A 16,200-nucleotide genomic window follows, 5' to 3' on the forward strand; every position below is an offset into this window, starting at 1 on the left:
TAAAATGTGATTTATAGTATATTTTATTGTACAAATCCAGCCAACAAATCATGGTTAAACAAGATATGGGTGAGCATAATGTGTAATCTCAGCTAGCCAGGCTAATAATATAAGGGAAATGAATACTTACTGTACAGAAGTGATACTGAGAACCAGAAATATGTAAAAATCAGACAAAGTAGTAGTGGAAAAGTTTAAGATGACAATTACTGAATAGAAAAAAGAGTGGAAGTCACAATTATATATTTATTCTTTAAAAAAAACATTATTGCTTCTCTATTTCTTATTTTCTATGTTTGCTTTTATTTGTTTTGTATATCTTATTACATTAAAATTCTAACAAGAGAGTCAGAAATGTATGAGGGCTTTTATAGCAGCCACAAGAAGATAATATATGAGTCACTGGACATTGATTAATTGATAACATGGCATGATAGAGATGGGACTAAATAATAGAGCTTCTAATTCCTAGTATGAAATACAGAATAGAATGAACTGTGTTTTTTTTAAAGCTATATTTTTAGAATAATAATATACTTTTGAAATTAAGTTGCTGGTTGATTGGAGGGGGATAAATTAAAAAGAGAGAAAGATGGCTTCTTATGTTTGAGTACCAACTGAGTGATGTAACAGTAGCTTCTCATGTTTCAAAACACATTCTTGTAATTATTAGTTTGTATTTATCTCCTGTGGAGACAAAACTGTTTTTCCCATCCTATTTCTGGTTATATAAAATTCAAAGAAAGGAGTACAACAGCCAATGAACCCTGAAAACAGATTTAGTGATGATTCATATAATAATGATTTCTCTTAAAAATGTAATTTGCAAATTAATCACCTTTTAAAAAGTTAATGCAAGGTTATAAGATCCTTCATATCTATATAAGGAGTAAATTATATTTAAGTAATAGCTATATTCAAATCTCATCTCACCTAATCAATCATCTCACCTAATCAATATTACTGGAAATTTGAGGGAATGAATCTGGGATTCTCTGTGTGTAAAACATACTCTGCCCATGAACTAAGGTCTCACTCTAGATGGAAAAACGTTAGATGCACACACAAAAAAAATCCATTTTAAGATAGAATGTTTGTAATTTCCTATCTGACTAGCAACCAGAAATATTGATCCAAATTTACAGCAGATGTCTTGTTTGATAGAGGGGAAACATCCCAATCCTTTCTCTCTTTTATCTTACTCGGTATAGATTTCCTTTGGATGCTCCTGTCCCTTGCCTCTCCTAGGGGATGCCCCAGTTCACTTTTGCTTGCTTCTGTGGACTCCATGGCTTCTGCAAGATGAAGAGGAAACACGAGGAGTCCAGTTCTGAGCAAGAAACTGCTGTTTGAAAAGAGAAGGCTTTTCTTTTCGGGGTTCACTTAAATGTGAATTGGAAAAGCATGCTTACTGCAATAATTTGGTATGATGTTCTTGCCCCTTTCTTTGAGGCTTTCTTTCATGGCTTTCCTTTTCCAGAAAATCCTCTTGTTCACCCATTGGGCTGCTTGTGTCAGTGGGTTGGATAGGCAGAAAAAACATTAGTGTGACTGCATAATTTTTTTAAAGAGTATCACCTTATAGATTTAGAAATGTCAATGAACTGATAAGGAGCCAAAGAAATGATATGTATCCTACAACATGATTCTCTCTGTGAGTGTGTGTGCGTAAGTGTAATTGGGCTTCACATTCTCTACAGAAAAGCTGCCCTCCCTCTTTGGGGTCTCCCATGGAGTTTGATGGATTAGTTTAGGAAGGTACACTGATAGGAAGAGATGAACCCGCTATAAATGATAGCCTTTTTTATCAGCATCAGGAATGGGAAGAAAAGAATGTGTGTGAAAGACATTAATCTGCTTTATTACATTTATTTTTCTCTCCTCGTTTTTCTTCTCTACAGATTATGGAGGTGGAGGAGAAATGACTCAATACAAAGGACAAACATTACAAAGGAACATCCAAAATCTGTCTGGGGAAATGGCCGTTCTACAGTTTCCTAGTTTGAATTACATTGACCTCTAGAGACTCTAGATATTGATGTTTTTTTAAAAAATTCAATTAATTTATCGAGATACATCAGCCATCTCCAAACTGGAATGTTTTATAAATAATGGACAATAAGCCAGCTGGGTAACTTTGGGCCAGTCACACTCTTTCAGCCCAAACCACCTCATAGGGTTGTTGTTGTTGTGGGGAAAATAGGAGTATTTAAATATGTCCACTGCCTTGGGTTATTTACAAAGTAGTAAAGGTGGGATAAAAGTTAAATAAACAAACAAGCAAGCAAACTCCCTTTCTGGCTGGGACTTGGAATGAAGCAAGTTAAGGAAAACTACCATATAGATTTCTTTAACTCTTTTGCTAGAGAAGAGCCTTTGACAAAATCAGGCTGCCTTCTTGGTTTGGTTTAATTCAAACACACAATATTGCTCAATAATATTTAGAATAATAAAGATGGAATAGATCGGTTAGTCCATCTAGTCTGCCTCCTCTGATATAATCAAGTATATTTGAGGTATGGTTAAGAAGAAAGGACTGCATTAGATTACAAGCGAATCCATTTAAGGCTTGTTTGACAACACAGCAGAACATTCATATGTTTGTACTGGGTTATTTTAATGACAGCTTTGGCAAACATTTTGATATATAAAATCTGGTAGATGTTCCTCTCATGATCGAAACGTGTTCAGCCCATTTCAGTCACTGAATGCAAACAAGAAAGATAAGGTAGTTTTCATTAAAATTAAAATGCTAACCAATTCCTCTTACGTGTAAACTATATACATACTAAACTTCAGCCGATGTTTAGTTAATTGTAGGTTTGGGTTCATATTTCTCTTTAAAAATGCTGCTTTTGTATTAAATAAAGCATTTTTCTCGAATCACAGAACGACAGTTTGGATGAAAAGGAAGCAAAAAACCCCTCTATTTTTGTAAAATAAGGAAGGAAAGAGTAGAAATCAGTCCATTTTTTTTTAGCAGAAATAAATGAAGAAACATGCAGTTAAGGCACTATGGGAATAGTTGTCTGTGGGGAGTAGAACAATATATATGGCATAGTCCTATTTTCTCCATTGTTTGCCATGCATTTCTTGTTGCAGAATAATTTTCTGTCAGTAAAGTAGGCACCTTTTCTTAGGACTTTTTGAACTTTACAAAGCAGGTAGAAATCCCACTGACTAGAGCTACATAATATGTATTTCTATATATTTAAGTTTGGGGCTATATACCAGGTTTTCCTGAAAATAAGACTCTGTCTTATATTTTTTTAACCCTGAAATAAGTGCTTGGCCTTATTGCCATGCGCTCAAAAGCCCGACTGGGCTTATTATCAGGGGATGACTATGTGGGAAACAGGGTAGTTGCAAACCTCTTACTGGTATTCATAAATATAACCTGAAATTTTATTTTGTTGAGACACTCCAAAATAGTTTCCTAGGAGGCAAAACTTAGGTAAAATTTATATTACTTGAATCTATATATAACTTCAACTGGTGCAAAATGTGCTGGCATGAACAATTATGTGTTCAGGTAAAATACATGCTCCACTCTGCTTTAGGAGTTGCATTAGTTACCAGTCTTAGTCCAGGTCCAATTCAAGATGCTGGTGTTGATCTTTAAAGCTCCTCATGGCATATGACCAGGTTTTTGGAGGGACTGCCCTTCCTGGATTTCATTTGCCTGCCCCAACAGATCCAGCAGGGAGGGTCTCGTACGAGTTCCATCGGTTAAAGAGCTACATTTGGCAGGTCCTGGCCGTGAGCCTTTTCTGAGATGGTACCCACACTATGGAATCTTCTCCCTCCTGAGGTAAGTTTGGCTTCATAATTTCTGTGCTTCCAATGATTCCTTAAAACCTGGTTATGCCAGCAACCCTGGGAACTCCAAAGGATGGGTGGACTTGTGAGGTGGCCTTATTATTAACACAGCTTTGTCTGTCGTTTCCTTGTACATTTGTTTTTATAGTTTTCAATTTTTATAAGTGGTTTTAAGTATTTATTCATTATTTTTTACCTTTATTGTACACTGCCCAAAGTCACTTTAAAAATTGAAAAATTGAATAAAAAGATATACTATGTAAATGTAGGTCTGCTTTGGAGTAAGAATGCGATCAAATATTTAATTTGTAGGACACTAGTTAGCTACAAGACAGGAATATTTATGATGGAGCTATCTCTGAACTGTGCTTTTAATTTTTTGTTTGCTTGTTTGTTTTGACAGAGTTGTTTCTGCCAAGAAAATGAATTGCACTCTTTTAACAAGTTTGTGTGGCTTGATGGAAGTATAGAAGACATGCACAAAGTATGGAAATTAAGACAGGAAAGAAAAGCCATTCAAATTCCTTGTAAACTCTTCTTGAAGATTACACAATGATAACTATATGAAATTACATGTGACCTTCTCCCTAGTATTCAATATTCTGTTTGCATGACTAATGCAGGAATTTTAAACCGTGAAAAAAAATGAAGTTAATCCAATAATTCTAGTATTGCCAACTTTGTAATTTAAAAATTAATATATATATCACATGTATTATAATTTGTACAATTACTGAATTTCAGGATTATTCTAGGTAGAAAAGATCATTTAACAAAATAATTACCACAGGTACATTTGGGATTTTATTTTTAGGGTTTTTTTTTTTCTATGAAGGTGATATATTACTATAAGAAAAAATATTTCTGATTAGTAATTATTTCTGAGTTAGTAATCATTTTTGGGGAGAAATGAATTAAACTAGAATTTAAATGTTTTAATTATATGACTGCTCAGGATGTTGCTCTTAAAACACAAAAATTAAGGAATCATATATTTCTTGCTCTAATTGTACTGACAAACAACACTGTTTAAAATGAAGTGCCTGGGTGATCGTTATGATATAAAATTATTAAAAATTCAAGCTTTCAAAAAAAGATTGACATTTACCTGAACATTCAAACTATAACCATTTTTTTGCTAATTCATTGATTAAAATTTCATTATCGGGATTTTTTTTTTTGTTTTTGTTAATACAAAATAAGACAAAGCCAAATCTTGCAATACTATAGAAGCCAATAGACCTTATATATGCAGTATGCAAAATTGTATGCTGTAATGTTTTTACATTTGTGGTTTATGAAATTATTGATAATATATATCTATTGAATGTATATGCAGTTAGTTTGCACAATCAAATGTATGGGTAACTAAATGATACACTTACATAGAGACAATACTAATAATTTAATCTATTAACTATTGGTAAATTTTTGAGTTATTTATATATAGATATAGTCTAAATTTCACTTGAATTAATTATGCTGGTGGTTAGGAATTTACTATTTCATGTGGATTTCACGATCTGCTATGTCCCCAGAAATAAATAAATGTCACTTAGAAATCGGCCTGAATCAAACCAAAGGGGTGTCTGTTTGTGTGTGTCTGTGTATGTATGTATGTGTGCATAAATATATACACATACATAAACACATACAGTATATGTATTCTGTGTGTATACATACACACACACATGCATGCATCCATGCACATGTAGAGCAAGCATGACAAGGTAGCTGTTCTCGGGGAAAGAAATGAGACACATGTTGAAATGTTTTTTGTCAACCACATGAAAGCAAGCTCTTTCTCTCTCCTGCCTCCCCTTTGAGAAGCTTTGAGAACATTCTATATAATTTCTATACCTCTAACCACATCTTTCTTGTGGGAACAATAATATTGGCAGCTTTGAAGATAACAGTGATATTGTGTGTATTTGGGACTGAAGATAATACACAAAAGGTAAATGTCACTAAGCACAACTTTAAATCCATTGTTTTTCAAAAATAAGTTAAATACATATTTTGTGTCTAGTTTTCATCAATGACCTTTCCGGAAGTGTGCCTCCTAGCATTTGCTAAATGAGGGGCTAATTATAAAGGTCCGTATTTTCTGCTATTGCAATTTAAGAATGCTGTAACTAATTGTCAAATTTAAAGTTGTGTCACATGGGTGTTGCTATTCACTCTGTTGTAGACTAGATACCAATATTCCATATGTAAACATTTTCAGGGGGCTTTTGGATTAATTGACTACACTGAGCAATTGACACACCCATTTCACAACGGTTATTTATTTATTTGTTCAATTTTTGCGCCACCCATCTTGCCTGGAGGCGACTCTAGATGGCCTAAAGTCATTACAAATCAATGAAAACATTAAAACAATAAATAACATTAAATTAGTTTAAAATTGACAAAGATGAGGAAGGGAGCAAGATGCAAAGAGGGCTGGGGGTAGATTCTTATCAAGTCCATTAATTACTACCAGAATAATATGTCTCCATTGGGGCCCCAGGCCAGTTGACAAAACCAGGTCTTCAGGTCCTTTCAGAAGGCCAATTTGCCTTCTAAATATGCCGGCATAGGTAAAGCAGGCCAATCCCATTGGGATTAATGATTCCTCAGATAGCTTGGATTTGTGCTATGAATGGCTTTAAAGGTGATAACCAACACCTTGAATGGGACCTGGAAGCAAACTGGCAATCAATGTAGTTGTGAAACAGCGGTGTAACATAGCCCATCCTATGTCTGCTGTCAGCACAGCTGCAATCTGTCCCAGCTGAAGCGTCTGAATACTCTTCAAGGGTAATGCCATGTAGACTGTATTGCAATAGTCCAAGTATGAGATGACTAGGGCTTGAGTGACTGAGTTCAGGGACTCCCAATCCACAAAGTGCAAAGACTCTCCTGGCCATGATTTCCACCCAGTGGTGAAATCTGAACCGGTTTGCTACCGGTTCACGTGCTGCGCATCAAATGCATGCGAGCGCACCAAACACATGCAGGGTGCGTGCATGCGCAGTACACGCCAAAAGGAGGCTTGGGAAGGTAAGTGGAACAGTGAGAGGGGGATCAGCTGTGTCAGCTGTGCCATGCGATTTAGCACGATTTAGCAGGATTTCCTGCTTTCTAGCAAAGCTAAACCGCGCGGCACAGCTGATCGCCGGAAATACCGGTTCAGAGAAACCAGTAGCTTTTTTAAACTACTGGTTCGACCAAACTGGTAACTTTCTTTTACTACCAATTTGCCCAAACAGGAACGAACTGGTAGCATTTCACCCCTGCTTCCACCTGCTCTTCGAGTAGTAGTCAGGTGTTCAGAAGAACACCCAAATGGTGCACTGGGTCTCTCTGAGGTAGGGCAACCCCATCCAGAATTAAATATGTTAAAGTCCTGACTCCCAAAGCTCCATGCAGTCAAAGCCACTTGATCTTACCAGGATTCAGCTGAAGCCTGTTGTCCCCCATCCAGAGGCCCACAGCATCTAGATACCAAGAGAGGCAGCGACAGCAGCCCTTGGAACATCAGGGTTAAGAGATGTAAAGTTGAGTTTCATCAGCATACTGATAGTACCTCATCCTGTGGTGGTGAATTATCTCATCCAACAGTTTCATGTAGGCGTTAAAAGGAGTGGAGAGAGTAGTGAGCCCTGTGGTACATCATAAGTGAGAGGCCATCGACTGGACTTTTCACTCCCCACCAATATTGATCCGGACCCACCCGGGCCAAATCCTGCAGCCAGCCCAAAAGGATACCATAGTCAATGATACTGAAGGCCTCTGAGAGGTCAAGGAGAACAAGGATGGATGCACTACTCCCATCTTGCTTTCACCAGAGATGATCAAAAAGGGCAACCAATGCTGTTTCTTCATTGCTGTATTTCCTAGATATGAAACAAAATCTTAGATGTTAGTAAGGGTAATGAATATTTAATATATATATAAATAAAGAGATACCATGTAAATAGCAAAAATAGGCAAATTAAACCTATGCAGGGCATCAAAAAGAGAAAAGGCAGTTTAGAGTTACATGGCATAGAAATTGGTATTTTTGCTAGCAACTCATCTGTTTCGGAAATTTGTTTTCTGACAATCAATGAGGATTGGCTAAAGCTCTGCATTAATATATCAGCTGCCTCAATCAATCAATAATAACTGTCTTTCATTTTCAACTGCTCAGTCCTGTTATGCCTCTTTTTTAAACAAATTTTGAAACCACTGGGACCAAATCATAGCAACTAGCAAGAAATGAATCATTAGCTTATGTCAAGATACATTTCTACATCAGGGAGAAAGAAGCTTTAGCATAGCTTCCTGCAGTAGATGTTAAGATTTTGCAAATCCCAAACCAAATCTTATGAAACCATCCTGATTTGGTTTCATAAGAAAATCTAAGATGCAATGGCACATGAAAACAGTTGGCAAGTATATTCATTATTCAAAATATTCCTGGCATGTCATCTTGCTTAATCTAATCTGAATTTCTAGCTTGTAACAATAAAAGCAAAGCAACAGCCTCATTGGATCCGAAGGCTGAGACAGAATATGTCTCTGATAAAAGTTCCACTTTTTCTCCTTCTTCCTTTTTGCTCTCTAGATTCCATCATGGATTTAGAAGTGGGAAAATTCCTCAGGAATCTTCTGATCTCATTAGCTATAGAAACCAGCAGTTTTACATATTTGCATGATAAATCACTTTTTTTACAATGGGACAATAGTTTTAAACCATCTATATAAATTGTATCTTATATTTCTAATAAGACAAGAGTATATATGATCTTGAAGATAGAACATCTATATAGATTATTCACATTCTATTAAATACCCTTTCAAAGAAATAAGTAGGACAATTTTTAGTACAGAATCTTTGTAGTTTTGAAATATGTTTTCAGTTTTAGTAGTGTTGGTCATGTTTTCTTAATATACAATATTTATACTTTCTTTTAAAATCAGCTGTACAAAAAGGATGAAGTGTTATGATAAACGAATGCCATTGCGAATGTAACTGTAAACAATAAAGAAAACAGTTAATAGCATATTTATTTTATGGAATTCTGATTTTAACTCCTAAGGTTTTTATAAAATAAAATGCATCCACAAATGTATATGGATAATAATCACTTTATATTTCTCTCTCTTTTTATCAAGTGACTTGATAAAGAGAGAGAAATATAGCTGTAATGCAGAATTCTTCTCCAAACATTTTTCAAAATTCTTATAATTGGAGATTTTGATACATTTAGCAATAGATGTAACAAATTTTTATTAAAGTTTTATACAATAGCCTCAGGATAAAATCATAACATGTGATATATATAAGTGATAGTTATTTCAATTCTATATGGAACTCTTGATTATTTAAATTCACTACACTGAGGAGCCAGGATTTCTAATTTCTCTATAAATAATTCTTCTATTTATGTAATACCCATTTCCAAGATATTTCAAAAGGTTTGGTTGGTTGGTTGATTATGATTCTAATAACATTCAATCAGATAAATAATTCTGCATTGCATAGTATACAGTATTTGAAGGTTCAAAGGGTAATATGCCCTTTAAAAAAATCATTGGAATTTTATAAACTGAAAAAAATGTGCTAAACCAGCTATATGGAAAATTGCATATAAATTGCAACTGGATTTATTTTTTTTGTTGGTTTAAGATTGGCATCCAAGCAGCTTCCATAATCTGAGCAAGTTTGTTAGGCAGACTGTTATTGGAATGTACCAACTCCTCCTGCCTCAACCTGAAGATTTCTTTCCCCAAAACTGTGAGGTTAGTACAAGCGGAGTTTAATTTAATTTAATTTAATTAATTCAATTTATATGCCGCCCCTCTCTGAAGACTCAGGAGTTGGTACATTTCAATGACTCTCTGCCTAACAAACTTGCTCAGACTATGGAAGCTGCTTGAATGAGCAGTGAAACATCTCAAACTAACAAGAAAATAAGTCCAGTTGCCATGATGCTATTTATTTATTTATTTATTAATAAAATTTATATGCCGCCCTATCTCCAAAGACTCAGGGCGGTTCACAGCAATAAAACAATCAGTTAAAATTATAAAATACATAATGTACATATATAAGTTATATTAAAACCCCAGACAATTTCCCAGACAACTCCACCTGGATTGAGAATCTTCATCGACATAAACAAGCAGTACTTCATGAATTATGTGTAAAACTATGCATACACAAAATGAGAGCCTTGGTGGGTATTATAATTACTTTGTCAAATTACTAACTGCATGTGGCAGACAGCTTAGTTGAAATAAATCCAAGAAATGCCATTTATTGTTATTTTGATATTCGCTTGCTGAATATGTTCTACACAGCCTAGCATTTCATAACATGAGTATAGCAAACCATCTTACCATCAGATCAGTAAAACTTTTACAGTCAGCTGATGGTTATTTTGGAGTTATAAACTTGTAAGGACATGGAGCCTAAAGATTTTTGCTGTAACAAGGTGTCTTACAAGGTTGCATTATAAATTATAGATGCTTATCATGTTTGCATCTTTCACTGAAATGGTTACCTATTGATTGGTCTTCTCGCTGATTAATTCCCTTATCTCCCTGGTGCTTGTTTTGGAACCAGCTAAATTGCTTGACTTGACTTTTTCTCTGTATGTTCTAAAATCTATGCTCTTGAAATAAACACTTTCTTGCTCTAACTGTGAAAGCAGTGCTTAGGAGGGCAGATATGGTAATTGCTGTAATAAACAAACTTTATTATTACATCTTTTCTCAGTTCACAAATTATATCTGCCTCCTTGGTGCTGTTCTTTTTTCTCCCTTTTTATTGCTGAAACTGATGAACTGAAATATTGGCCATACTCTTAAGCTTGAACAAAGGCATAAAGAAGTGATAGGAACATGAAGATAATGCTTGCTGGGTACAATCAAAAATAGAATGTAGAAGGATAATTAAAATGAAAGGCAAATTAGATCACTGTGGGATAACTCAGTTGTTCATTTTCCTTAATATTATTCTATGTAAAGAAAACAACATAGCACTAGTAAGATCATGGTCATGATTTTGAATAAAATTGTGGACCTATTTGCACAACATTAAAAGCAGAAATAACTGAAAAATCCAAAGAATGCTATTCATGGTAAGTAGCTACATAGACATATGTGATAGAGAAGCACACTTGTAAAAGATTAAATGCATTACATTCCCACCACAAATTATTTATATTTACGGTTTGCATAAGTTGCTAGTCTTACCTCTAAATATAAATATTCAGGTAATAGAGACAGCCAGAAATGCTTTTGCAGTTACAAATAGTATACAGATTATGCCCATTCTTAGAGATGATTATACATACTTCATGACTTGAATATCTAATATCTCCCCTTAGCCGTCAAATTTTGTGTATGTGTCTTATGTATGTATGTCATTATATAAATTTATTTAATCACGTAGAACTCTCTCAGGTATTCTAAAGCCATAGCAATCTAGATAAATGTTTGTCAGCCTCAGCAACTTTACAATGTATGAACTTTAACTCCCAGGATTCCCCAGCATTATGAGAGTTGAAATCCACCCATCTTAAATTGCTGAGGCTGAGAAACAGTAGGTTAGATTACTTCAGCTAACCTGGGCTGGTTGTAGGGAAGATATTGCTCTCTTATTAAAATTCTACACTATTTGTACTATTTTACTATTTAAACATCTTTCTTAAGCTACTTATCACTGAAATAATGCCTACAAATAAAAATAAAAAAAGAAATAGTCATTATTAATACTAAATTTTAAATTAATCAATATTAATTTAAAAAGCACCCGCTCTTTATGCAAGGAAAAAAACCCTGAGAAAATAGAGAGATATTAAACAAATACTGGAAACAGCACATTATGGATTCATGCATAGTAAAGAGAAAAATGAAAAAAAGCCTGTAATTCACTGTCATGTGATGTAAAAAAATCTTCCCTAATAATCTTAATGGTCTAATTGTCAGTCCTGGAAGCCATCTTTTATAGTTGGGCCTTCAGGCCTGCCACATTTTTCTACTGAGGGAAAATGGGAGGGGCGATTGTATAGAGCATGGGTAATATATAGTCAAAATAACATTCTTTTCTCAGAGAGTCAAGGCCATGGTGCCCTGCAGCTGCCATGAGGGAACTGGGAGGTATCTTCGGTTTTGGATGGTGCCTGATTGGATCATGTGATGGATATGTGGGTGCTAGGCAGGGACTTCAACTTTCTTTTGGGTGGGGAAAACCTGGAAGTTTTCAGATTCGGGTTTTCCCAGATGTGCCAATGTAACATCTTCAATAAAATGGAACTTTGAGGAAATTCAAGCCTCAGAGTCTTCTTTCGTTGGGGGTGTTACTTGGAACCCTGACACTAATAGGTTTGTATATGGGTCTATTAACCAAACCTGTCAGGATGTACCCGAGTGGTTTGAAATTCTCTCAGAAATATGGTGGTTTAGTGATTGTCAATGTGACATAAAATCTCTTCATAATAACAGTGAGAAATAAACTGGAAAATGAACTTTTATAACATCACTGGCATCCTTCAGTCTCAAGAGACTATGGTATCGTGCTCTGGAAAGAGGTCCTAAAACAGCATCTAGTGTGACTAAAAAGACCAATTTGAGAGTGGCAATCCCACACTGAGGGCAGATACATTCTGTCCCCTGCCCAGCCCCCAGATTTCATTGGTTCCAAGACTGCCTCTTTGCCTCAGCCTGCCGAACAAGTGTCTCTTCGAATTGGAGAAGGCCATGCTGCGTCTTTAGCCTCCAAGCTGAACGGAGGTCAAGGTTTCCCAGTTGTTAATGTCCATTCCCAGGGTCTTTAGGTCCCTCTTGCAGATATCCTTATATCGCAGTTGTGGTCTCCCTCTAAGGTTCTTTCCCTGCACTAATTCTCCATACAGGAGATCTTTCGGAATCTGACCATCAGCCATTCTCACAACATGTCCCAGCCAGCGTAGACGTCACTGTTTCAATACTGTATACATGCTAGAAATTCCAGCATGTTCCAAGACTGCGCTATTTGGAACTTTGTCCTGCCAGGTGATGCCAAGAATTCTCTCCTGCTGTGTGTAAAGGGTCCAAGACTCACTGCAGTACAAGAGTGTGCTCAGGACGCAGGCTCTATAGACCTGGATCTTTGTATGTTCCGTCAGCTTCTTATTAAACCATACTCTCTTTGTAAGTCTGGAAAATGTGATGGCTGCTTCACCAATACGTTTATTCAGCTCAGTATCTAAAGAGAGAGTATCAGAGATAGTTGAGCCAAGGTACACAAAGTCATGGACAACCTCCAGTTCTTGTGCAGAGATTGTAATAGAGGGAGGTGAATCCACATCCTGACCCATGTCTGGTGTTTTTTTCAGGCTGATTGTTAGTCCAAAGTCTTGGCAGGCCTTGCTAAAACTGTCCATAAGTTGTTGAAGGTCTTCAGCAGAGTGAGCAGTGACAGCAGCAGCGAAAAGGAAATCCCGTAAGCATTTCAGCTGGACTTTAGACTTTGCTCTTAGTCTAGAGAGATTAAAAAGTTTTCTGTCTGATCTGGTCCAGAGGTAAATACCTTCTGTTGTAAAGAGTATAATGGCAATAGTTAAATGCAGACCTGAATGTGAAATTCACTGAAAGTCATGATTTTAGAGGTATTAGGGTCTACAACAAGCTGTAGACAAACACTTGTAGGCCCAACAGTAACACTGTTCCATTGATGCCTAACAGTTTCTGCTCCATCTGAACTCTTTTTGAAAACATCTAATTAAAGCAAACAAACAAATGAACAAACAAACAAACAAACAAACAAACAGGAAGCCAACATGTTGAAAAGCTCTAGCCTCTAGTATGAACTTAATTTCTAAGAAAATCTCTGGGCTATAAAAACCATTCAAGCATAGTTGGAAATTAAAATATTTTAATTTAAGTCCAATGTTTTTTTGGTGGGAGGTACCCTTCTCCACCTGTATCCCTTTCAAAGGCAAACGAAGGCTAGGATGATAGAGAACTTACCTTGCAGAAATAGTGAGAAGGGCAGAAAATATTCTTATCAAGTTGCCTTTTAGTGTATATTCATGGTCACCAACAGGAAGTCAGTCTGTGAATAAGGAAGTCCTCTTTGGCAAACTTCTAAAGGTATTGCACAATAAGGTTAAAAACGGTGTGCATTTTCATACACTTCTCCCTTCCAAAATCTCAAGACTTTTAAAAAAAAAGTTGGAAAAAGATTAATCATTGATATATTTCTCTTTCTTTTAATGTCAGGAGCAATCCTGGGTACCATCTAATAGAGGCACACAACTAGGTAGAGCACAATCTAATTATGTGGAGTTCACTCTTACCTTAAAACTCAGGCTATGGAAACCTCATGATTTAAATATTTAATCAGTGTATTATGTGTGATATTGCTTTCATGGGTGCTGTAATTAATCTATTCTCTTAAGAGTCAACAAGTGTTAATAGTCAAGTCAACCAGGCTTTGCTTGTTGTAAAACATTATCTCCATTGTATCTGTCAGAAAGACTTATCATTAGCTGCCAAGAAAAACACCTTTTACAGTGCTCATAGGAGCATCCAAAATATAGTCATATCAGAGGATCATCCAAAATAAATTGAATTCATTTTAAATTATTTTAAAATGCAAGATGCTTATCTGAATGCCAAATATAGGGATATGCCAGTAGAAACAATATGAACAGTTTTATGCTGATATAAATGATGTGAAGAGTTTTATGAAGTCCTATACACACTGTATGGAGTTCGGTCTCTTGGGAATTCCTCCCTTCTGAGTAAAGATGATATAATTCTCATTATAGAGAAGGCTCAGATCCTGCAGAGATCAGTGGTACACTTGGAAGCTGTCGTCTGTCAGGGTGCTGATTAATCCCATTCTGCCTTTGGGATAATCGCACCTTGATTAAGAGGAGTGGATCGAGACTTTTCCTTGCAAGCATACTTTAAGAAAACAAAACCCGAAGATATATCTTCTAATAAACTCATTTATTTGTTGTAAAGAAAATAAAACATCTCACTAACTAAGAAAATTAATTGTTACATTTTTGAATAAAGTGTGTGCCGGCTGCTTCTCAGCAGTCGGACTTCTTGGCAAGAGAAGAAAGAAAAAGTGTGAAGGAATGTGGGTGGAAAGACATGCGCAGTTTAGCTTACTGATAAGGATTCTTGGCAAGCTACGGAAAGTCTGATAGTCCAGAGATGAGAGCTCAGCTGGTAAATAAAAAAACGCAGTGACATCGTCAGCCAGCCCTCAGCTATTAATGATGCAATTGGTCAACAGGATTTCTCAGGTCAACATAAACACCATGGATAACCCTCAGTAGCAGCTGAAGTCATGGAAGCTGTCAGCCAATCCCCAATGGCAAAGCCCCAGGGCAGGTACCTTACCACAAAAGATATACAAAGTCAGTGCCATGTATTTATAGAGTGCCATATACATGTATTTATAGAGAAACCCATCAGGTTAAGCAAGGATCCATCCTCAGGAAATTAAAGATGCATCCATAATATACGTCTACCAGAGGAAGGGCAATTGTCAAGTATGTGACAATCACTGAGGAATCTCACTGGACTAGGAGTGATATGATAACAGTCTTCCAATGTTTGAGGGGTTGTCACAGAGAGGAAGGGGTCAACCTGTTCTCCAGAGCACCTGAGGGCAAGACAAGTAACATAGGGAAGCTTATCAAAGAGAGATCCAACCTAGAATTAAGGAAAAATTTCGTGCCAGTGAGAACAATTAATCGCTGGAACAGCCTGCCTGCAGAAATTGTGGGTGCTTAATCACTGGAGGTTTTTCAGAAGTGATTGGATAGCCATTTGTCCAGAATGGTATAAAGTCTCCTGGTTGAGAAGCACATTGGACTAGAAAACCTCCAAAGTCCCTTCCAACTCTGTTATTCTCTATGGAAATATTTATATTTAACTTTTAAAGTTGTAAGCTGCCCAGAGTTGCCCCAAGGAGAGTTGGGCGGCAATGTAACAAATAAAATTTGTGGACTAAAGCACTGTTATTAACAACTGCTGCTTGCAATTACTGCAAGTTCAAATCTCACCAGGCTCAAGGTTGACTCAGCCTTCCATTCTTTCAAAGGTAGGTGGAATGAGGACCCAGATTGTGGGGGCAATAAGCTGACTTTGTATAAATATACAAAAGTATGAAGGCTATTGCTTAACGCATTATAAGATGTCCTGAGTCTCCGGAGAAGGGCGGCATATACATTAAAGCAAAATAAATAAATAAATAAATAAATAAATAAAAATTGTTAAATAAAATTCTATATTCTATAAGATACAACCGAGAAATCCTGGTGCAAAATCACTCTACCTGGTAGAGCCTCGTCCATAACGGATGTCAAGTTGATAAAGTAAGCTGCACTGCAGAAGCACAAC

At 36.1% G+C, this 16,200-nt stretch overlaps 1 protein-coding gene and 1 long non-coding RNA gene across 2 annotated transcripts in view; one reads left to right on the forward strand and one right to left on the reverse strand.

Annotated features, from left to right (window-relative positions):
* LOC148114570 (uncharacterized) overlaps positions 1-16,200 on the reverse strand; it is a 20,801-nt gene continuing 4,601 nt past the window's right edge. The window contains exons 2-4 of the long non-coding RNA XR_015733041.1: positions 7,573-7,700; positions 7,254-7,332; positions 1-2,704 (exon numbers count right to left, since the gene is read on the reverse strand). This is a non-coding gene — a long non-coding RNA (uncharacterized LOC148114570). The remainder of the gene's footprint in view (positions 2,705-7,253; positions 7,333-7,572; positions 7,701-16,200) is intronic.
* Positions 1,252-10,557, forward strand: BLACAT1 (BLACAT1 overlapping LEMD1 locus). The gene is made up of 3 exons (XM_060689746.2): positions 1,252-1,424; positions 1,902-3,811; positions 4,223-10,557. Exon 1 carries the CDS (start codon positions 1,252-1,254, stop codon positions 1,351-1,353), a length of 102 nt encoding a protein of 33 aa, XP_060545729.1. The 3' UTR covers positions 1,354-1,424; positions 1,902-3,811; positions 4,223-10,557.

The sequence above is a fragment of the Pantherophis guttatus genome, chromosome 3, assembly GCF_059756535.1.
Source record: "Pantherophis guttatus breed Tessera chromosome 3, ASM5975653v1, whole genome shotgun sequence".
NCBI lineage: Eukaryota > Metazoa > Chordata > Lepidosauria > Squamata > Colubridae > Pantherophis > Pantherophis guttatus.

Excerpts from the sequence above, each read along its gene's own strand:
- BLACAT1 (XM_060689746.2), top strand. The coding sequence starts at position 1,252 with ATGCCCCAGTTCACTTTTGCTTGCTTCTGTGGACTCCATGGCTTCTGC.